Raw genomic sequence first — 25,263 nt, 5'->3', positions numbered from 1 at the left:
TTTATTCCTCAGAATTGAGTGAGTCCATATTTTTTCCTCTGCTTGGTCTAAAAAGTAACTGTTACTGACTGCCACAATTTGTTTTCTTGATTTCTTATAGTGTTTCTTAAAGCCAGAAAGTTGCCATTTGAAATGACTTTAGTTTTGTGTCATGTCTGTGATCTGCTTTTTTTCTACAAAATTAAACAACTGAATGAACATCCTCCGAGGCCGGTGATTCCATAATTATTGCCAGGGGTTGTAACAGGTTTGGTCGTACAGTGTGTGGTGTTCAGCCACACGGTAAAAACAACACCACCACACACGAACATTTACAGCTCAGACAGGAAATCTCGCAAAATCTCTTGAGATTAAACATGACTTCAGAGTAAACAAACGGAGGTACTTTGTGGACTATTTACAACAGAGGGAAAAAACTATACAAAAAGAAAAAGAAAAGGTGTTCTTTAAAGGAGTGGAGACAGCGCGACCACCGGACTTTCTGGTAAGTCAGAACAGCTGTTTTGATTTATTTTCCGCTCCGTACATTCGTCACCTCACTTTCTGATTGGCTGCACGTCACATTCAGCAGGCTGTGTGCTCGTTTGTGGTCGGAGGACACAACACACGCTGCGATATCGGGCCAAAAAAATCCAACATGTTGAATATCCCCGATTTGCGATCGAGCGCTCCTGACGCCCTTCCGAGCAGATCAGAGCAATCTTAACACACCACACACGGCAAGAATATCTGATAAGATTATCTTTAGCATCATCACGATTGTCGGGGCGTCCTTAAGATTGTCGGAAGGGGAAGATCGGGTCTGATATCGGCCTAATTATCCTGCCGTGTGAACCCGGCCTTAGTTGTCTCCCTGCATCAACACACCTGAATCCAATGAACGACTCATTATCAGACTTTTAATGAGCCTTTCATTGGATTCAGGTGTGTTGGAGCAGGGAGACAACTAAGAGAGTCAGGAAGGTGGCTCTCGAGGACCAAACTTGGCCACCCCTGATCTAGTGTGTTTCTATTTGGATGGTGGACTGAGAACTGAGATGTTTTCTGGTGAGGAAATGTATCTGTTTTCAAAGTGTTAAAGTGAGTGCTTGGATCATTTTTGGGAGTAGTGGTTATCCACCTGAGGTGAAGCATGTGAGTGCAGCATTTCCTGTCCTGCATGTTTCCTTAGGATCAACTCACACATGGGCAAAGAGGTGGAGCATGGGTGAGACGTGCACGACCTAAGCAGGACAAATGAATCCTGAACCCACCCCTATCTGAAGAATTACAGATAAGTTCAGTTAACGGGTTAACCTCGGTTCAGGTGTTTACTACATCATATTTTAGGGGGCTGAGGGGCGGTTACCATAATAGCTTGCTTTGGTGTGGGCATTAAAAATTATGGCCCGCTTACTGTCTCAGTCATTATGGATTAACTGGACTTAATCTCATCAAACTACTGATAGCTGCTACAAAAAAAAAAAAAAAAAAATTGTGAGGGAAAAACAAAAACAATTGGACTGGCTATGGGTGGTATGCACCACGTGGTGCATATTGCGCGATACAAATGCGTAATTTGCACCACCTGGTGTATGTTACTCATCCATATCACACAATATGCACCAGCCGAGGCAGCCATATTGCATTTTGGGATGGTGTGGGCAGTTTATGCGGTAGGAAACGTCAAAAGTTTGCTAGTTTGGATCAAATATTTAGCTGTGAAATCTGACTTTATCAGAACGCTTTTCGAGCTTGACCCAGGAAGATCAGAGGAAGCCATATTGTCAGTTCACCTGCTCCTGTTATTGTTCAGAGTCACCACAATGGATAAAGGGAGATCTGCATAGGTATTTGGCACAAGTTCTACGCCGGATGCCCTTCCTGACGCAACTCCAGTTTCACCTGGAGAAACACACACAGCCACTGGTGTTCCAAAGAGGTCTCCCATCCAAATACTAACCAGATGCTGCACTGCTTAGCTTCTGAGATCTGACGGAATCAGGCTGACACAGAGCAGACCCGCTGCACATACTGCATTTAATATTATACATTAAATTTGTTTAGATGAGGGTGGTGCAAATACTGTACTAAATCTTAATTTACACATCAGTGGTGTACATAGCTTTTACCTACAAAATGACCTCAAACAATCATTTCACTCAACGCAAATAATGGTGCACAGACGCCTTAGATGGTCTGTTATGATAATTAACCACGGGCCTCCACAGCAGCTGCAACCAGTAACCTCTGTCCAACGGCAGTGACAACACACCAGCTGTCATTCAAAGCAGCCACGCCTCTAATGGGTTAGCATAACTGGACTTTCATGAACACAAAAATGAACATGATGATGATGATTTCTGAAAGGCAAGAAATACATATTTAAATCACATCATTGGTGTTGATCTTAAATTTCTTCAACTTGCTTGAGCAGACTATTGTGCAAATGTTCATAGATAACGACAATAAGCATTGTTTCATACAAAAAATGAGCCCACCCATGGCCAGTATTTACACAGTTGCTTTCAAACAGTTCATTTTCTGACTATAATATGGTCCCTGCATTAGTATAGATTTTTTTATCTTTTGCATTATGCATTCTAACCAACAGGTATGTCTGCTTGTAATAATATAGTTAATTTACACTACTTTTTGGGTAGAACTGAATAAAAGGAATTCTAATAGGGATGGGAACTGAGAAGATTTCATCAATGCCATTATCAGTTCTGCTTATCAGACTAATTTATGGAGTCCCTAATCAATTTCCTGTGTGTGTAAAAAAAAAAAAAAAAAAAAAAAAAAACAAGTAGCCTACAGGCTTTTACAATGTAGCTATTTTCCTTGTTGCTAGATGCAGTTTGACATCATGATGCAACTTTACAAAAGCCATGCAACACAGGACCGCCAGTAAAACATGCCAGCATTCATGAGAAGATTTGATAATATCTAAGTAATGCAATTCCAATGTTTTCAAGAAATTTGTAACCAGTTCTTGATTCTCATTCCTGTGCATTCCGGTTCTATATGCAGCCAAAACTCTGTTGTGTCCCCAAGAATCTTCATTGGTTTTACTGGGTAATATTGGCAGGGCTACTGTCTCTCTGTGTGTTTCGTTACACTCCCCATCGCCGACCATCTGCAAAGACCCGCCCCTGCTGTACCTCGGATTAGCACTAACTCTATTTTTCTTTGCTGAATGAAGGTTAGGGAATATGTGTGTACCTGAAACAGTGCCCTGTCCTCCTTTTTTGTGACATCAAGATGCTAAAACATACTAATAATTCAAGGAATTCCATTACAGATGCGAGCAAAAGGGTAACATTTACTTCAACCAGTGTAAAAAGTATGAACAGACTTTGATTACTTTGGGCTTTGTCTCAAATTACATAATTAAGTAAACGTTCAACAGATATATTGCAAGATGCTCAAACATTCCTTGCCCAATAAAAATCAATTGCAAGATGCTCAAACGTTCCTTGCCCAATAAAAATCAATTGCAAGATGCTCAAACGTTCCTTGCCCAATAAAAATCAACTGGGATTTTTCATTTCTCCTGAAATAAACAAATTATTTATCAAAATTTTAAACTTCATGTTTTTTGTTTGTTTGTTTGTTTGTTTTTGTGCATTACTTTAAAAAATTTTTGTGAAAATCTGATTAAATATGAAGATTTTTTTCATAAACTGCAGACCGGATTATCACACAAAAAAATTGTGTATTTTTAAAGTGTTTCAATGAACAGACTTTGTGATACTTGGTAATTATTTTGGGATTTGTCTCAAATTACATAAATAAGTAAACGTTCAACAGAAAATATATTGCAAGATGCTCAAACATTCCTTGCCCAATAAAAATCAACTGGGATTTTTCATTTCTCCTAAAATAAACAAATTATTTATCAAAATTTTAAACTTCATGTTTAATTTTTGTTTGTTTTTGAGCATCACTTTAAAAATTATTGTGAAAATCTGATTAAATATGAAGATTTTTTCATAAACTGCAGACCAGGTTATCACAAAGAAAATTGTGTGTTTTTAAAGTGAAAGCTCTCTCTCACTAACACACACACACACACACACACACCATGCTTTCTGGCAACTAGCTGAAATGTCAGGCCTTCTTTTAAAAAAAAAGTAAAACTCTAAATTGCACCAGTATATTCAACCAAAAAGTGATGCATGTTCTTGTTTGAAAATCCTTCTCGTTTCCACTCCACCATGAAGCTGTGGCTGGTGATGCAATGTAAATGATGCATAGTTTTTCCACTTGCAGCCACAGAAGCCTATAACTCTTTCAGAGTTGCCAAGGGTATTTTGGTGGCTTCCCTCACTAGCCTTATTCTTGTGCAGTTACACCAAAAAGATTCACCATTCAAGAACAGTACCATACCATTTATATGTCTTAATGATGAATGCAAATGAAGCCAAAGACATATTCAGAAACTTGAAAATATTTAGTGGGTGATTCTATGGTAACGGAATTACAATCGGAGCACATTTTTAATGGGGAGCTAAAATATGGCCAGATTTTCCCGTCGTCATAATTCCGTTAGCATAGAATCACCCTAGTGTGTCCTATCAATTATGGGGTCTGAAAATAGGATGGCAAAAATAATTCCCCTCATGGTTAAAACATATGTCACTGTCCAAATACTTATAGACCTGATGACTTGATAATGAGTTTTAAATGGTAGTCCTGAAATAAGGACTGTTTAACAGGAAGCAACAGTAATATACAAGTATTATATTACATGAATTGTGTACGTGAAGTAGGCCAATAAATGGCTTTCATTATTTTATTACATTTTCAGTAAGCGTGCCAGTGGGTAATTCCACTGTGACTGATGTTACATTCAGAGATGAAGCAGCCCTTTTGAAGTGACCAGGACTTAAAACATACAGCCCCTGAGTGTCCCTATCTTGTGGAAGACATAATAGGGGCAAGGTCTTGGTTTGGGAAGGAAATTTTATTGGTGCTAAGTACAAGTTGGTGGTACTATGGGCGTGACTGACATTACAAAAAAACAGCCATTAAGAACATTCATAACTTTTATTGCAGCTTTGCCTTCAAACTATACAGGTTTAACAAATCATTTTATTCTAGGATATAAGGTTGCAAGCAACTCTCATTCTGCTGCTCCTTGCCATGTTACAAATCAAAGGCATAAACTGAATGATTGCATAATTATGTGTGACTGACATTATGTGACTGACGTTACAGTATGTCACTCTATATTTAAAGTTACAAAAAACAAATTTCTGCTGAAAAAATGTACTTTGACTGGCAATTGCCATATTCTATAGTTTGACAGCGTAATAAATGGACTGCATTTATATAGCGCTTTTCCATCTGTATCAGACGCTCAAAGTGCTTTACAAATAATGCCTCACATTCACCTGGATGTGAGGGCGCTGCCATACAAGGCACTCACTACACACTGGGAGCAATAGGGGATTAAAGACCTTGCCCAATAGTGATTTTCCCACTCAGGCTGGGATTTGAACGGAGGATCTTCTGGTCTCAGCCCAACGCCTTGAGACCAGAAGATCATCCGTGATCACCTCCCCTATTATTATACCTATTATTAACTTAATAATAAGTTATTTTGGTATTTTTATGATTTCCAAATCAGGTGCAGTGCTGGCAACCAATTTCTCACTTCAACTGAGGTGTGCAATGTTCTCATTGACACAAAACAATAATATGCTTATGCAGAGGATGAAAAATCAGTTTGTGCAATACATAGAAAATATGCCCAAATCTTTCACATGAAAAAATAAACCTGTTTTGATATGGTAGAGCTAACCTTCACCACATCATTGCAACTGAAATTACTTTCTTTTTGCACAAGTGAATGTTTGCTCTTAGAATTTCAAACACTATTTTCCCCAATTTCTAAAAAAAACACTTTTTGGCCTATAATAAGCTTCTACAACATGGAATTGCCCCAATAATGACTGTAATGGTTAGATGAGATCTTAACAGAGGTGATCACTGCACAGTGTCTCTGACATAAATACAATCAGACCAAACAGGGACATGATGGACACTTACCAATTCTGAGCACTTGCTGTGAAGTGAGCCAGAACTCTGCCATGAAGTGGAGCAGTGAGAAGAACAGTCCCTTCCTTGTCGCCATGGTCCTCCCTCCAGAGTGGAATTTAACATCGGTGTCAGTTTTTCTTGCCTGGATCATTCATGCTGATAACTTGTCTGTCCTTTTTGTATGCAATGGAAATGAACTGGCATCCTGTCCACATGTCCTCCCCCTCACACATTGTGATGACAGGACAAAAACCTAAAGCGCACAGTCCACCTCTGCTCAAAAGAAGCCCATTGAGGCGACACTCTCACTGTCTGCACATCCCCTCTGCTCATGATTTCAGTCCCGGTGCGGACTGACTTGACTTGTAGACTGTAATGAGGAGGATGGTGCGCTGACCCCCCTTCTGTCAAGTTAGACACAAAAAAAAACAACTTCTCTAGTTAATCTACTTTCAAAATAAAATGCAATTGCACTGAAGTTGTCAACCTGGATCTTAAGAAAAGAAAACCTACTGCTGGCCCCTGACGACGACAACACCATAGGTAAGGTTTTACGTTGCCCCCTTGACTACTTTTTCGTTGACCTACACAGGCAAGAACTCAACCGTTAAATATAGTACCACACCGCTTGCACCCATGTGTATCGTTTATTGCAGGGTTTTTTGTGTGCATGTTTTTTATTGTGCTATGGTTTGTTGAGCAGAAAGTGGAGCTGCCTCAGGAAGGGCATCTGGTGTTAAAATTCTGCCTAATCAATATGCGGATCCCTATCAGATCTGCTGTGGTGACCCCAAGTGATAAAGGAAGAAGTCAAAAGAACTTATTTTACTGCATTGTGTTTTTGACTGTTAGGGTGTGCAGTATGACAAAACCGTCATCATCACTGTGACATATTCAACCCGGTCTCACGGCATGTCGTGAGTCAGCAGCACAAAATATACATTAATCTATTGGTTCATCATATTGTCATGAAAAGTGCAAAGTTTTCATCATGGCAGCACAAATTCATTCTGTGATGGCTGCACGTAATTAAAAGTGCAGTGGGGGGGGGGGGGTATGGTTAGGGTTGGGGGAAGGAGTAGGGTTAGTAATAGAGAGTTTAAAAAAAACCCTGTCACAAAAATTTGAATCATTTCGTGACGGGAGGACGAAAAAAAAAAACGTGAGACTGGCTGGATATACTGTATTCCACTGCAGAAAGGAAAAGAAGTGATGTGATGTGCTTCCAGAAGAGATCACACCTCTGCCTCTATAAAGGCCATTAAAAAAGTTATGTTGCCATGACCCACTGGTGTTTGGCGCCCCAGACGACCGCCTACGTTTGTCCAGGTTTGTCCCTGAGCTAGAAGTGGGCGGACCGATCCTAATATCGATAATATCGATACCAACGCTGGTATTAATATTGCACGATCCTCGTGTAAAAAGATCGATACTCAAGCTTTTTTTCTGTCCCACATGCACTGACTGCTGCACATGCAGATTCATTAAAGTCTACTCTCTGTAAGAGCAGTGCTGCGCTGTGTCACACAACACGGAGCAGCGCACCCTTGTATTGTGGTTTGTCAGCCCTCTACCTCAGGAGATTTTGTTTTAAGTTGTGTTGAGTGATTTTTTTTATCAAAAATGTTGATTGTGATAATATTTTGTTGTCACGTACAATGTTTGGCAAAATTCTATCCTAGGTCTTTTGGATCCTTTGGATCTATGAAGCTTTAATATGAAAAAGGATCGGTATTGATATCTGCGATACTGGGCCTGTATTTACTTGGTATCGGATCAATACCAAAATTCCCGGTATCGCCCACCTCTACCCTGAGCCTAGCTGTGTGAGAACAGCATGACCTATGGTGATGCTTGTTCTTATATTTAGCCATAAACAGGGATATGTCACAGTAACAGTGATAATTTACTGACTATAAGTCTATAAACGTGACCATTAACACTTTATGCACCATGTTGGCTGGCAAAAAGTCTCCCACGCAGTATGCATATGTGAAATATTCAAGAAGTGGAACAGAACTAATTTGGAATTCTACTGTTGTGTTCAAAGTGCTAAAAGCTGCAGTCCGGATGTGGAAGTATTGTTCAAATTTCCAGAAAGATTTTAACCCAAGAGAATGTAATGGCATAGTTGGTTAATCCAGTTAATCCAGTCTCACGGCAGGTCATAATGTTATTACAAAAAGTACAATCTATGGTTCGTGATACCGTCACAGAAATGTGACGCTTTCCGAGAAGGGAGCAGAAACTCATTTCATGAGGGCGGCACAGAATGAGGGGTGATCCAGGGGGTCTGGGTGGGGGGGTAAAAATCTGCAGCTCTTGTTTGTTATTTGGGAAGGAGGACCAGCCTTCTTTGACAGTTAATACACTGGAGCTTCTTCTACAAATAACACAATGATCAAGTAAAACTGCTTCAACTTGCCGCCACGTGTCATGATCATGAATCAAAGTTTGGAACTGAGCTGAAACTGACACGACAAACAGAAATCCAGTCTGAAAATAAACCAGGTGTCAATGAAGTCTGGTCCAAAATAGCCTGAGGCTAAATGCAACACATTTAAAATGCTGTGGACCAGAACAAAACCAGAACGACAAAACCAGGGTGCAGACACTTAATGCAAAACTCATTAATAAGAGCAGCAGCAGGCCATTCATTCATTCATTCATTCATTCATTCATTCGAACACAGGAAACCCTTCATTTTCAGTAAGCACTGTGGAGAAAGAACAAATGATCAGATATGAAGAAGGTGTTAATTCACTACAGGATGAGTGACCTCTAGTGCACTTGTTCCCTTACTCCTCTGTGCACAGCAGCGGAAGCCTCACCTGAGGCGGAAAAACAAGAATTATTGTAATATCGAAATTATCTGATTGTAGTCAAGTAAAATAAGTTGACAACATATTGCCTTTAGAGAAAAGTTCACAAAATATTGTACTTGTTGAAGATGACTCCCAGGTCACTCGGTGCATCTTAGTCATTTTTCTTGGTCAGATGGATGTGTGTAGAAAGAAATGTCCTTTTGTGCACGCTGACTGGTGCAGCCACATCCTGAATGATTATCAACCCGTGTGTCTTTTTACAGGCAGTAGGTCCAAAATAGGAGAATATTTTAAAACATGACTAATGATTGCAAGATAGTGGATCATATGATCTTTTGACACCTGCAGCATGAGGTCGATATGTACATTCTGCGCACTTAAGAAATCTTTCCATTTTAGCAAAAACTTACAGGGAAGTTTTACTGGCAGACCCCAGCAGTAGCGATACATTTCTGTGTATTTTTCTGCCTTTTATCTTGCTGGACATGAAGAAAATACAACTTTTCACGTCAGCTGTGTTCTTCTATTTTTGCAACAGCAATGAATGTAAATTGGTTGCATATTATTATTCATTCATTCATTTGTTTGTTCATTTTCTATACCAGCTTATTCAGTCAAGGAATAAGCCTATCCCAGCAGTGATTATAATGATTATTATTATTACGATTTTATTTTGTATTTTATATTTGATGTTTTACTAAGGATAATGAAAATGTTCTATCTTACGCATGAATCCAATGTTCCCTTCCACATATATTTTTTTCTTAAATAAATGTGTCTCTGCCTCCATGCTATTAAACGTTTAATGCCTTTATTGTGAAGGCGCCGTTTCCTGTTGTACTCGGATTATCGGCGCCAGACTTGACGGCGCTCTCCCGTGCACACGCTCTATTGAGGGCACGGACAAGCCGCTCATCCGCAAACATGGTTACGTCCTGAAGATTAACTTCAAATCTGGCAACATTCGACCCCGAAAACGTCTTTGCTTTGGTACACCGAGGAATGATTAAATCTTTGCTCCTGTCCTGATGGAAATTCAAATGTAATCTTCAAACGCTCCTCTCTTGAAGATTAACTACCTCAAACTGTTCATCTATGACACAGTGGCGCATTATAGGAAAATAAAAAGAAAAAGGTGTTTATTTCACTTTAACCTACTTTCTTAAAAAAAAAAAAAATCTTAATGACGAATTTTGGAATGAAGTTGGAACCCCTCGATCCACAACCTATGAGGGTTCTGCCCAAAGAGAATTCTGTAAAATAAATAACTATAGAAGTTAAGACTTTTTGTAGTCATTCATTTTGCCGTGTATTTGTGTGCAGGTCGCAGTGGCAACAGACTGAGCAGCTCATCCCACACTTCCCTATCCTCAGCCAGGGTTCTGGAGATCCCAAGGAATTCCCAAGCCATCTGGGAGATATAATCTCTCCAGCATGTTTGAGGGATTAGATCTCCAAGATAAAAGTTAGTGTCTGGGATGCCTTAAAATTTAGAGTTGACAGAACTTGAAAGACCAGTTGAATGTAATATATAACAATTCAGCCAACAAGGAAAAAAGAAGAAGTAAAAACCAGGTTGTTGTTTTTGTTGATTTGTGTTGTTTGTGGGGTTTTTTTTTGGGGGGGGGGGGGGGGGGGGGGCTTTTTTTTGTCTCAAGTTCTGTAGCCACTTCATTTTTCATCTCTCTTATGTTTTTTTTTTATCATACTCCCTCTAAATGCTCATTTATGCTCCATTTACACATGTAAATCTATCTGTCTGTTTCTTTTTTGTTAACATATATTTAAAGCAGGAATATAAACACCACAATAAATACAAATCACCATGTTATATTCCATCCTCAGCCTGTCCTTTAGGTTTACGCAGATGTTGGACAAAATATCCACTAGAGGGCACTGCAGACCCTCTTGAATGTTTCTGACAACATCAAAATTGTGATGGGTGAAGTTATACACACACACATATATATATATATATATATATATATATATATATATATATATATATATATATATATATATATATATATATATATATATATATATATATATATATATATATATACTGGTACCCCTATATTTTATGATTTTTTCGTACACATTTTAATATATAGTCAGAAAGTCACTGACTATATCGTGGATGTCATTTCCAACAGTCTTTCAGAAATACAGTTGTTGTCCATTCAGCTGCTCAAGTTTTTTTGTACAGGGTCACCACAGCGGATACAGTCAGATCCACATCAGTATTTGGCACAACTTTTACACCAGATACCCTTCCTGATTCAACTCCAGTTTTACCTGATGAAACATATGCAGCCCCTGGTCTTCTGAAGAGGTCTCCCATGATCCAAGTACGAACCAGGATCCTGCTGAGCTTCTGAGATCTAACAGGATCAGGCACACACAGAGCAGACTGGCAGCTTGTGAAGTATGGCACTCTATGGAGGAGGCACTTCTCACAAATTGAGTGACTGTGCAATAATGAAATGAGTGAGGAAAGCCACCAAGACATCCAGACAACCCAGAAGAAGTTATAGGTTTCTGTGGCTGTGATTGGAGACACTGTGCACAGTGTGACTTTTAACTGTTGCATCACCAGTTATACAGATTTGTGAGGGAGTGGCACAGAGAAGGACTTTCTTTAAATATATACTTTCTTTATATATATATATATATATATATATATATATATATATATATATATATATATAAATGTGTGTGTGTGTGTGTGTGTGTACTAACAGTGTGCAAAATACTAAAGAATTTGAACATACCATTTTCACATTATTGAGAGAAATCTGTACATTTTTTAATGTGCTTTCTATTAAATTTCCTGTATAGACATAGCCTTCTGGTAGACAACCCAGTGTCCATGCTTATGTTTGCTCAATCTTAAAAAATAAAAATAAATGAAAATGGCCTCTCTCCTGTGGCCTTTTTCCTGCAGTGCTTCATGAAACAGGAAATGAGGTTATCCATAGGTATTTAGCTTCTTTTAACTGAAGTTTTAATCAAGTGCATTGAAAATGACTGTGTCCAAACCTTCGGGCAGTGTTCATGGTTCCTTTGGGATTAGTATAATCTAATTATGAACGTTAAATAGCGGGTGTTTGTTGTCTAATACACTAAGGATTTCCTCAAATGTGATTTTCTGAGAAAAGATTTCGATCAAGTGCTTATTAACCAAAATAAAACAAACCAAATGATGTCTTTGTTTAACAAAGTTGATTTATTAAAAGTAAGATTTAATAAATCTGGCCAACTGATGAAAGACTACAGCATGAAGTTACATGTTGTTGTCTCTAGGATTGTGTGTGAATTATTGAGACAAGTTGAATTTTCTGCAGGGTGTCTGCATACCACTTAAAAAACGTAGTGTTCTCTGGCGACATCTAGTGGTAAATAACCGGTACAGGATTTACTGCATGTTTTGCAGCCCATGTCTCTTTAATGTCTCTATGAAGCAATTCCTTTTTTTAATATGCACATTTAATACTGCTCACTGTGTACAGCAGCACTGTATACGGCCTTTTTTATTCATCATTTATTTTCTATACCCGCTTACTCCAGTCATGGGTCAGAGGGGGGCTGGAGCCTCATCCAGCAGCCATAGGTATGAAGCCTAGTACACCCAGGACAAGATGCCAGTCAGTCGCAGGGCCACATGGCATTTTTAATTTGAAGACAATCAGTTTTGTTAACTTGACTTTTTCCACCAACATGATAAGTAGTTTTTTCTTTTGTGCAGGTGTCGCCCATAAAAACTGGTCCGCCCTTGCTTTCACTGCACATGCGTCATTAACCGCAGTTCACCGATTATCACCTCGTTTCTGCTTCAAACTGCATTCCAGTCATCATCTATCTCAGAGACAGATATCTGAAGCTTAGTACAACAATCATTTCCACATAAAGTCAGAATTATTTCATCATAAAAGCCGGGAGAGAGATCAGAGCACCACGGGTAAAGGAGTTGCTTGCTGATGCGTTCACTACGCGTCAGTCATTTCAAAGCGTTACGGAATTTTGCAGAGTTTCTACTGGGGAAGTGATGGTCTAGTGGTTAAGGCGTTGGGCTTGAGACCAGAGGATGCTCGGTTCAAATCCCAGCCTGACCGGAAAATCACTAAGGGCCCTTGGGCAAGGTCCTTAATCCCCTAGTTGCTCCCGGTGTGTAGTGAGTACCTTGTATGGCTGCACTCTCACATTGGGGTGAATGTGAGGCATTATTGTAAAGCGCTTTGAGCATCTGATGCAGATGGAAAAGTGCTATATAAATGCAGTTCATTTACCATTTAAAACGGCCTCATTTCTGCTTAAAACTGACTTTAGAATGATTTAAGAGGTTTTACCTTATCTAATGTTTAATAAGCGCTCAAATAATAATTTGAATGCTTGGGTGAAGAGACTCTGTCTCAGACAAGCTGCTGAGCTCCGAAATGACACGTGCGCAGTGGACGCAGGGTGGACCCATTTTTAAGGGCGGACCATTCGGTCTGCGACACAGGTACCAAATACTTACAGATATAGATAAAAACACAATGTTTACAAAACACTGACACATAAAGCGTGAAAAAAATACATTTAAAATGATACAAATACATACCCACACACAGATATATATATTATATGTGTGTGTGTGTGTGTGGTGTGTGTGTGTGTGTGTGTGTGTGTGTGTGGTGTGTGTGTGTGTGTGTGTGTGTGTGTGTGTGTGTGTGTGTGTGTGTGTGTGTGTGTGTGTTGTGTGTATGTAATTACAAAAGTGAAAACAGCACAAGATAAGATTACTGATCCCCCAACGGGGAAAATCACTTGTTACAGCAGCAAAAGTCATACAACAGTAAAGAAAAAATGTTTATTTACACAGTTAAAATGAATGTGATTATCATTTAAGCACACACAGCATTATTATTTTCACAAACCATCATGCTTTGTGTTTGTGAAGCTTAGTCAGCAACACAAAGTTCCCTCCATGTTTATCCTCAGATGTACATACCTACACTACTGCCACTGTGAGACTCTGGTTCAATTCTTGATGCCTTGTATCCAGTGAAAATAGGAGTGTGAGGAACCGGGTGAAAACTGGAATGGTACGACATACTTGGATTGCGGCTGTGAGACAGCAAGTATGGCGCGGCATTTTGACTTAGGTGGACAGAGTTGGCTGGAGCAGACAGACTTCCAATGGGGTGAGAGCTGTAGAAGGAGGACTGCAGACCCGTGCTACCTTGATACATGGCAGCCTTTTCGGTTAGAGATGGGTTATAGACAACAGCAGGATTGACCAGTGCTCCATTACTTGTCATCACTTGAGGAACATTTTGTGTTAGTGTCACTGTGTTGTGTCCAACTGAGTCAATGGGTTGCAGAGTGGGTGGATTTGAAATTGACCTGATGCTGGGAAGACTGGAGATGGGTTGGTACCTCATCAAAGATGGTTTACCGGTTGGTGGATTGTAAGCAAACATGTCAGCCGGATGGTACAAATCAAAAGAGCCTTTGTCCGATGGCATACGGCGGCAGACAAACAATAAACCAGATACAAAGAGTAAGGCACCGGTTACCCATCCAATGTAGAGAGCCTCACCCAGTTCCCTCCGCTGGGCATCAATTAGCAGAGGGTTGTAGAAGTCCCTGATTATAACATGACCAGTCCATGACACAGGGATAAAGACACATGCAGATGCCATCAGTTGCATACCACCTGCCACCATCAGTATAATACCTTAGCACGATCATGGCTCTGAAAACAGGATATGGAGCGCAATCCTGCAATGCCCACAAAAAGCCCCAGTCCTGACAAGGCTACCGAACCGCACATCGCCCCCTGGCTGCTTGGAGCTCTGCGGGAGGAAAAGCAAAGAGTCTATACCTTGCACTGCATCCTGATGTTGGCCTGTCCGGTAGCAGTTCATCCACAAACCCTCCCAGAGGGTTTCCATCACCACTATGTCCGCTCCAATGAAAGCTGTCACCTTCCACATGGGCAACCCTGTAGTTGCTGCAGCCCCGATCAGCCCGATCACGCCGGTAACCATCGCAGCTATCTCTGAAATGGGGTGAGTCATTGTCAGCTGGGTCTTCATCCAAAATGACAAAATCTCACTTTCACAACAACATATGACACCTCCAAGCAATAAAAATTCCAGTGCTGTGAAAACCTGATCCGCATGTGACCTGTTTCTAGAGGTGGTTTGTTATGAGAAAAGCCAAATGTGGACACCTGGTTGGCTGAGACTGATGGGGGTTAAGATGATCTCTGCTTGTTTTGTGTTTACAGTCCCTGTGACTGTGGTGACAGCAGAAGAAGGACATTTCTCGCTTGTTTCAGTCATGGTGGCTCTGCTCTGTTGATTTATGCCAAATGCACTTCCTGACGAAACTCTACATTACAAGCCGTGGTGGGACAAAGAATCTTCCGCACTGGAAACAAGTGCACTTAACCACTTGACCACCACAATGGAGTTGAAAAGAAACAACCAAGATGTGCATGTTGTAAGAGTGTTCCATGATGCATAACACAAAATGGCTGACGCACATCCAAAATGTCCTTGTAACTATCTGATCTTAACCTAACTGCCTTACAAAATGGCTGATGCACAAAATGTCCTTGTATTTGGTAAAACTATCCTTTTACAGCTGTCTAATTGATAAAACCATCTGATCTTTTTATAGATGTTTAATTGATAAACCAAAGTATTCATGTCTATTTGGAAAAAGAATCAGAATGATGGAACACTCTGTTTTTATTGTGTGAAACTACACTACATACATAAACACACACTATACGATTTTTACATAACAACCATGAACACACCGTGAACAGATACCACCCATTCACCACTCTGGAGCCAGCTCACATAGACACTGACTCAAGCCAGGTTTAAGGACTACCCATATGGGGGTGCTTAGGCTGAAGTTAATAAAAGTTAGAGAACAAAGGAAGTCAGGGTTCTTTGTTCCTGGTGGTTTTCATGCGACCGGGTCAAGATCCCAGCGCTGAGATAACTCTATATTGGTGTAACAACTCTTTACAATACAACATCTAAACTTTGAAGTCCGTTTCCTGTCCACTTCTTTTTGGAGGTCTCACCGTGATAAAACCTAACAATGTAGTGTGCATTGTTACCTATACTTCAAGGGGTTTAACAAATAAGTGTCGATAACATGGGCGGCACGGTGGATCAGACATTGAGACCATTTCCATTGGTAACAAGAGAACTCACCCCTCGGGAGAACTCGGCCCGGGTTAGGGGTTAAGTGTAGGGGTAGGTTTATCCCCAGGCCCAGTTCATACCTGGGGCTGAGTTTGCATCAGGTCAGCTTCTCCTGTATCCTTCCTACATGGCCCTTTCTATGTGCAGTATGTGCAGACTCTAACTTGACCACAGATCTACTTGCGAGTGTGACTGAGTTTGTCCGTCTACGTATATGTGGCCTTGCGTCCTGTCTGGGGCGTACCACACCTCATGCCTGTGACTGCTGGGATAGGCTCCAGCACTCTTGTGACCCTTGAGTAAGCATGTATAGAAAATAAATGACATTAACATTTAGAGTCCATCCATTTTATATGCAGTTCTTCCATTTTTAGAAGCTGAAGTAATTGGACAAACACTTTTATGTTTTTTTTTTTCTTTTCTTTTCACTATATGACAACATTTTTTGAGGGTCATGTTGTTCAACAATGTTGGACATTATATTAAATGTTGTGATTGGAACAAATTAGTTCATGTGCATTTATTTTGCATTTTTTTGAAATTCTGTGGAGTGCCAAACTTTAACCAGAACTGTGTGTACTGATACAATTGTACAGTATAAATTGACAGTTGACCAACATCTTAAACAAAACTCCACCAAACACTGATTTTCATGTGACAAAGTTAATGTAGCCATTGTTATTAATTAATTCACTTGTTAATATATGCAGTGTGAGATGGTGGGGGAGAATACTGCTAAATAAAGAGTTTTGGGGTATTGTTTCCTATTTTTCATACTTCATGTTGTTCGTCTGTTTTGGTACATGTGAACTATTTTCTCTTTAGATTAAAATGTTGAAGTGTCGTCACTTTTATTCCCCGTAATGTTGCGTGTGCTCCCACACGAATACAGCACAATACTTTCCGCAGTACCTCTGATGACCACAGGAGGTCATTACTGAGACTGAAACATAAAGCTGATTGTTGAGTATTTTTATTCTTTGCATGTGATCATTACATTTTACATGACAGAAACCATGATGCAACACAACAAAGATAATATTGTCATTTCGCCATTAGTTGTTATTAACAGGATTCGAACGTTCCGTCGCAGAGATTCATAGAGAAAAACTTTTACCAGTGAATTTCTGCCAGCATTTCACATTTATTGTATGTAAAAATGGCCAATTCTTAATTGTTGTTGTTCACCAAAAGTCTAATGAGTAATGTTTAACTAGTTCACGAGCTCTACGGTGACTGAAACATTGTATCAAAGGCTTTGATCAACATGGAAATAAACCCGGCCCGACTCGGTCCAAAGTGTCACGTTCCATTCAAAGAGATTTGCACATTCTCTTCACGTGATCATGTTGTTGTGCTTCTGAGCAAATACCAAACTGTCCGGTTGAGCGGCTTCTGAGCTCACACCCTGAGCAAGCAGCCATAAAGCTGCAGCACATGTTTACCTTTAGTCCGCTTCATCAGTCACAACAGCTCCAGGGCATCAAACCGTCAAAGCAAAAAAGAAAACTGCCTTCTTTTGATCATCACTTTTTACAAACTTTAACTTTGAAGCCCAAAAATGTCAGTCCCTCACAATTATAGCAAAAGACTTTTTGGTTTTATTTTACTCTGTTGTGTAATGAAGCGAAACACTAAGTAGGAAAATAACCTATATTTGTGTGCTTGTGCATGTACTGTACACGAGGGCTGATCTGATTAAACGTTGTGTGGAGGGACACACGTACAGCACTGGCAAAACTTTTAAGCATTTTTTTTGCCATCAAAAGTGTTTATTTTAGGTGCAGTTTATGACAAACAGGGTTGGTTGTATGTTCTCTGGTTGACTGAAACCTGGATCAGCTTATTGACTGAACCACTTAACTGTGTGTATTTTAATATCCCAAGGTCAACAGACGAAAAGGAGTGAAAGTTTAAACTGTTGGCAAATGTGGCCGTTCGACTGTAGTTTTGAATCTAGTAGACTTGAACTGGATAGATGTGTGCATTGAATTAAAATTATAACAAGGACTTTATCAATGACTTCGACTTTCTAAAATACGACTGGATTTTAACTGAAGGAGAGTTCAGTATCCATGTCTGCTGTCCAACCAAGCCCTTCATCAAAGAATTTTTCAATTTTATTGTCTTTTTTAGTCTCAAACAATCTGTCCTATCATCAGATGGGACATTAACTCAATTTGGATTTGGTTGTTTTCTGTGATCATGTGCCTGTTTTATTTTAGATTTCACACCCTCATCCTACCACTAAGACAAGTCTTCAAGTGCATCACGGTTGGATGATTAATTCTTTCATGGCCGCATATTTTGTAGCTTTCAAAAATGTTAAGTTGTGCTAAAGCCCCGTAGTACTGAAGAGCTAACCTCACTGTTTCTTTCCACCTGTCAAAACATCTTGGACATTGCTGCGCCCTATAAAACCCTACGTTTATAAACCTAAACTGAACAATAGCTGAACGACACCACTTGTTCAATCAATCGAGAACGCAGGACTGAAGTGAAAATGATGAGTTGCAGGTGTCTTTTGATATTTTAAAGGAGATTTGGTGCAAGTATCAGAAAACTCAATAAAACTGAAAAGTATTTTTGGGATACTGTTTTGAATAACTGTGATAAACCTGGTGTTCTCTCAGTACCATTAAGCTGCCCTTAATACCTCACAATCTGACTGTTTAGTCATCTCCTCTGACACCTGTAAGAAATGACTTCACTTCTCTGTGGATAAAATTACAACCATTCAGCTCTTGTTACACCCTCTTCACATGACTCATCCATCTCTGTTTCTGCTCGGCCTCTTTTACTGTTTGAGCCTGTCTCTATCTCTGTCTCTCTCTCTCTCCAATCTCTTCTGAGGAGAAATCATTATTGGCTGTAGGAAATGATCAGCTGGCCCCACAGATGTTGTTCCATCTCGTCTCCTTAAAGGGATATTTGAGACTATTGGACTGTGCATCCAATTATATATCAATTGTTAATAGCAGTCTGGTCTCAACTCACTTTAACCATGCCATAGGGGAACCTGTGTTTTAAAAAAAACCCTAGTTGGGAGATTTCAGTCCCCTCCAATTTTAGACCAATTTCTGTCTTTCTTGTCTAAACTTATCTTATACAACTGCTATGTTAGTTTCTTTTATTGTGGTGAGTGATCGCAAAAAGAATTGGACAGGAAACGGACTTCAAAGTTTAGATGGTGTATTGAATAAAGTTCAAACCCTGATACAGAGAGTCATCTAACAGCGCTGGGGTCTTGGACCAGATCACATGCAAACATCTGGACAAAGAGCCCACAATTCCTCTCTAGGAGAGCTTTTGTTCCTTCAGCCAGCCCCATGTGGGCAGCTCTTAGCTTGTGGTGAATCAGCACCTATGTAACTGGCTGCAAAGTGAAGTAGGCAGGTATTAGCGGGTGTCTGCTCACTTTGTATTCAAAGTGTATGTAAAAAACTTACAGTGTGTGTCTGTGTGTCATGCAATAATCAGAGTGTTCCATCATGTTGATTCTTTTCCAATGAGATGTGAATACTTTGGTTTTTAACAATCAAACATGTACTAAAAGATCAGATGGTTTATCAATTAGACAGCTATAAAAAGAACAGATAGTTTTACCAAATACAAGGACATTTTGTGCGAAAGCCATTTTGAAAAGCAGTTAGGTTAAGATCAGATAGTTACAAGGACAATTTGGATGTGCAAGGTGAGATGAATTTTGTGATATGCATCATGGAACACTCTTACAGCTATCTTATTTAGACATGTACAGTGTCCTTCCACCACTTCAGTTAGGTACTGAAATCCTTAACAGCAGTTTTTGTTTGTTTGTTTGTTTGTTTGTTTGTTTTTTTGGCCATTTTTCAGAGAATATGAATGATAACACAAAAACTTTCTTGACTCACGGTTAGTGGTTGAGTGACGCCATTTATTGTCAAACAATTGTGTTTACATTTTCAAGTCATAATGACATGGTAAAATTGCCATGAATATGTCTTGGACAGAAAATAACCATCAAAATGGATAGAAGAATAACCAGAATGGCAAAGGCTCACCCATTGATCAGCTCCAGGATGATCAAAGACAGTCTGGAGTTACCTGTAAGTGCTGTGACAGTTAGAAGACGCCTGTGTGAAGCTAATTTATTTGCAAGAATCCCCTGCAAAGTCCCTCTGTTAAATAAACGACATGTGCAGAAGAGGTTACAATTTGCCAAAGAACACATCAACTGGCCTAAAGAAAAATGGAGGAATATTTTGTGGATTGATGAGAGTAAAATTGTTCTTTTGGGGTCCAAGGCCGCAGACAGTTTATGAGACGACCCCCAAACTCTGAATTCAAGCCACAGTTTCACAGTGAAGACAATGAAGCATGGTGGTGCAAGCATCATGATATGGCATGTTTCTCCTACTATGGTGTTGGGCCTATATATTACATACCAGGTATCATGGATCAGTTTGTATATGTCAAAATACTTGAAGAGGTCATGTTGCCTTATGCTGAAGAGGACATGCCCTTGAAATGGGTGTTTCAACAAGACAATGACCCCAAGCACACTAGTAAACAAGCAAAAATCTTGGTTCCAAACCAACAAAATTAATGCGTCGCAGATGTGAAGAAATCATGAAAAAACTGTGGTATACAACTAAATACTAGTTTAGTGATTCACAGGATTGCTAAAAAAAAAGCAGTTTGAACATAATAGTTTTGAGTTTGTAGCGTCAACAGCAGATGCTACTACTATTGTGAACACCCCCTTTTCTACTTTTTTTTAACTAATAGCCCAAATTTCATAGCCATCAGAGTGTGCATATCCTGAATGCTTGGTCTTGTTGGATTTGTGAGAATCTACTGAATCTGCGGTACCTTGTTTCCCATGTAACAATAAGAACTATACTCAAAACCGGATTTAATCTTTTTAGTCACATAGCACTACTATTATTCTGAAACACTACTGTACATGAGATTTCAAGCCTAAATTTGATCTGTTTTGGTGAACGAATATTTTTTTTCTCCGCTCTACTCCACTATTACGCTAAGAGTGGTGATGCAAAATGCAAAATTTTGCACTGTGTACAACTCTCCCAATCACAGCCACCGAAGCCTATAACATCTTCTGGGTGTCTTGGTGGCTTTCCTCACTCTTCTCTTTATTGCACAGTCACTCAGTTTTTGAGACATGTCTACTCCATGCAGATTTACCACAGAGAGCCGTACGGTTGTATTCTTATAAATGATGTAAATAAAGTCCGACACATTCCGTGGCAGCTTTACCATCAGAGAGCCTCGTCCATAACTACCACAAAAGACTCAAGCTGTCCCTGATGTTAAAGGGGGCAAATACACTGTATTAAGACCAGGAGTATGGTAGTTTCTGTTGTCATTAAGATTTTAAAAGAGTAAACACAGTTGTTTTTGACAATAAATGGCTTCACCCAACCACTAACATGAGTGAAAAAGGTTTTGTATTTGTATCTTGTAACAATGCTTAAAAAAAAAAAAAACTCTGACCAGGATATGTAAACTTTTGATCACAACTGTACTCTTCTCCCGCCCTGGACCATTGTGTCTGGTATCAAGGCACCATTTGGAACGGTTTAAATCATCCGTTAGTACTTGTATATTAGCAACTCAGCATCCCTCCATTGTGGAGTTCTGCAGGGCTCAATCTTTGAGGCTATCTTTTTTTTTCAGTGTATACTCTCTCCAAGGATCTATTTTAAGAAAATATGGCATCTTTTTCTATTCTTATGCAGACATCACCCAAATATACTTGCCTTTCAAGCAAGGTCAAGGGCTTGCTATCATTGTAAGTTTTGGAAAAGGTCATAAATGCTTATATTTCTTCTCAGCTGGATTATTGTAAAACCTTGTACATTGGTATCAGGTATCTCTTTCCCACCTACAGCTGCTACAAAATGCTGAAGCCCATCTTTTATCTGCCTCCATTGGCTCTTTGTGCAGGTTAAAATAAACTTTAAGGTACTTTTGTTTACATTCAAGGCGTTGACCCGACCTACCTTACTGACCTAATTACTCCATACACTCCAGCAAGCCCTCAGGTCTGCTGATCAGTATCTGTTCAAAACCCAATAGCCCAGGCAGAAACAGAGAGGAGGCCATGACTTCTCTGTCCTAGCACCTAAGCTATGGAACGGTCTACCCCAGTGTGTCAGGATGACTGCTTCACTGTCTGTTTTTAAATTCTGTCTTAAAACTTTGGCTTTTACACTGTATGAGAGTTGTTTGTTTCATTCTTTGCCCGCTGCCTTTTGTTTTTCTGTTGTTTCTGTTTCATATAGTTTTCCTAATTCTTTTTCTTTTTTTATTATGTAGTCTGTTTATATTAAACTGTTTGCCCTTCTTCTGTTGTATAGCACTTTGGGCTCAATCCTCTTTTTTTAAGTGCTCTATAAATAAGTTTGACTTCATCAGGATCAGAAGTGGGTAAGCCCAGCTTCGGTGAGTTAAACTGCTACCACGTAGTGTTTCAACCCAATCACATGGCAAAAAGGCAATGACATCACGAAAATTGATTTAATATAGTAGTTCGTGATACATCATGAAAATATACAGCCCAGTCTCACGTTTTTCTTTCGTGCTCCCGTCACAAAATAAGTCAAATTTTCGTGACAGGGTTTTTTTTTTTTTTATCTCACTATTACTAACCCCTTCCCCCAACCCTAACCATAACCACCCCCTCCCCCCCCTCCCCCCACTTCTCTTTTAATTTGTTGTTGGTTTAAATTATATTTAATAAAATTGTTGAATGAATCAGTTGTTCAACGGTTAAACTTGTAACTGTTTGTTAGACAGTGGATGCTGGGCAGTTATCCACCTTTGTTCACCTTTGTGCTTAACGGTTTTGGTTTTGGTTTGTTTTGGTTGTCCGTTAGGCCTTTCATAGCCCGTGGACCTGGGAGTGTATCATGTAACTGTTAAAATCATTTCGTCTTGTCACATTCTGATCCTGAGCACTGCAGCCAAGTACTTTATAGCCGTTCCAAGTAGCAGTGAAACCCGCCCTGTTTCTGTTTGCAGTTGTTGTGTCACTGGATATCTGGTGTGGCACTTAATGAGTGAAATGTTTTTCAGTTTACACTATATAATTTCTTTTCTTTTCTTTTTTAAGATATGTGGGTCTTCCTCCTTCTCAGTTACAGTTAGGGCATTAGGGGAGGGGTAAGAACCTTTCACTGTGTCATAAGTACTCTGCTGGTTTTAAGTCTCACCTGTATTTAAAACAAAAAGTGTCACCTGCAAGTTTACATGCTGGGCCTGGGGTTCCATTTGCTAAATGAACTCTTAGAGTTGATCAAGTTGATTTAACACTATGAAAGTGTTAAACACTGTTTGGAGTGGGACCAGGCAGTGCACTTTTTTAAAAACTCAGTTGTGTGATCAAGGTGTGTGTTACTTTCTACAAAATAAAAATCATATATATATATATATATATATATATATATATATATATATATATATATATATATATATATATATATATATATATATATATATATATATATATATATATATATATATATATATATAGTATATATATATATATATATATATATATATATATTATATATATATATACACACACACACACACACACACACAGTTGGGACCAAAAGTTAATATACCCTGGCAGAAGTTTAGTTTTTGGCCATTTTTCAGAGAATATGAATGATAACACAAAAGCTTTTTTTCACTCATGGCTAGTGGTTGGGTGAAGTCATTTATTGTCAAACAACTGTGTTTACTCTTTTGAAATCATAACACAAACTACCCAAATGACTGATATATACTCCTTTTCTTAATACCGTGTATTGCCCCTTTAACATCAGTCTTTTGTGGTAGTTATGGACGAGGCTCTCTGATGGTAAAGCTGCCACTGAATACGTTTTTGACTTTATTACATCAGTTATGAAGAAATACAAACAATATGGCACTTTATGGTAAATCTGCATGGAGTAGACAGTTCTCAAAAACTGAGTGACTGTGCAAGAAGTAGAAGAGTGAGGAAAGACACCCAGACAACCCAGGAGAAGTTATGGTCTTATGTGGCTGTGTGATCAGGGTAATTTTGGGTAGTTTGTGTTGTCATTATGATTTTAAAAAGAGTAAACACATGGAGCGAGACAAAGAACACCTCCGTTTTTGGAGTGTCAGAGGATGCCCAGCTCTCCACAATTTCTCTTATGCTCACTCGACTGGTAAGCCACTGAAAGCCGAGATAGGCATGTCCCAACTTGTCCTCTGACACTCCAAAACGGAGGTGTTCTTTGTCTCGCTCCATCAGCGAATCCATCGTGACGCGCGAAGCCTCCGCGCGGCTTTCCATGACAAAATCTCTTGTTAAAAGTGAAATCTGCCGGAAAATGGATGATGTCCAGCTCTTGTGATAACCAGAGAAATTGCACACGATGGTCTGGGATCCATTTAGAAATGAAATGGTGGTTTCTGCCTGTTGATCGCGGTTCGGAGCGCGGCGCGCCGTGCGTCATTGTGGGCCGTCCTTAAAGCTGTAGTAACATTCCTTAATCTCTGTGAAGCCTATAAAATTTTCACCGAAAGCCAAATTAATTTTCCGAATGGTTTCCAGCTGCCTGTCTCTAACAGTTTCTGAAAAAATTCTGATGGAAAAAAGCCCAAATCATTCCGCCATTTCCTCGCAAAGAAAAAACGACGAGAGGGTGGACCAGTGCTCACTCAAAGCCTGCCCACAGGTGAACGACGCAACCGACAGGCGTGAAAAAACTCATGCATGCGCACATAGGTTCAAGCTTGGCTGACGTAAAAAATATGAATCAAATCCATATATTTTTTGCATAAAATAAAAAGGTCGGATACTTTTCTCACAGACCTCGTATATATATATATATATTATATATATATATATATATATATATATATATATATTCCAAATTCAAGGTTGCCTCAAACATTTGTACCATGTTTCGGATTCTCTCACGCTCTCTTGCTCTAATATGCCCAAATCTGATATTTTCAATGTCAACTTACAAAGAAAAAATAGTTAGACTTTTATCTGTTTTATTAAAGAATATATGACATTTATAAAGCAACATTGCTGTTCAGGCAAATAAAAACCTGAATACTTTGCAGGGTTACAGTCTGATGCATAATTTCACAAAGACAACAAACAGGATAATGAATAAAAGAAGTTGTGAATCTATAATATAGGA

General features: G+C 39.3%; 1 protein-coding gene and 1 pseudogene across 3 annotated transcripts in view; both read right to left on the bottom strand.

The window, feature by feature from the left end:
* Window positions 1–6,420, bottom strand: part of LOC117508628 (glutamate receptor ionotropic, kainate 1-like) — a 185,555-nt gene extending 179,135 nt beyond the window's left edge. For 2 of the 3 annotated variants that reach the window (XR_004560149.1, XM_034168426.1), the window contains exon 1: window positions 6,037–6,420. Coding sequence is in view for 2 of the 3 variants with exons in the window: in XM_034168426.1 (XP_034024317.1) it covers window positions 6,037–6,178 (142 nt within the window). In the remaining variant the exon portion in view is untranslated. The remainder of the gene's footprint in view (window positions 1–6,036) is intronic. The other variant, XM_034168427.1, reaches the window with a different exon arrangement.
* Window positions 6,421–13,682: 7,262 nt separating this feature from the next.
* Window positions 13,683–15,076, bottom strand: LOC117508627 (annotated as a pseudogene).
* Window positions 15,077–25,263: the final 10,187 nt, after the last annotated feature.

This window comes from Thalassophryne amazonica, chromosome 4, assembly GCF_902500255.1.
Source record: "Thalassophryne amazonica chromosome 4, fThaAma1.1, whole genome shotgun sequence".
NCBI lineage: Eukaryota > Metazoa > Chordata > Actinopteri > Batrachoidiformes > Batrachoididae > Thalassophryne > Thalassophryne amazonica.
This window is presented reverse-complemented; position numbering and strand designations above follow the sequence as displayed.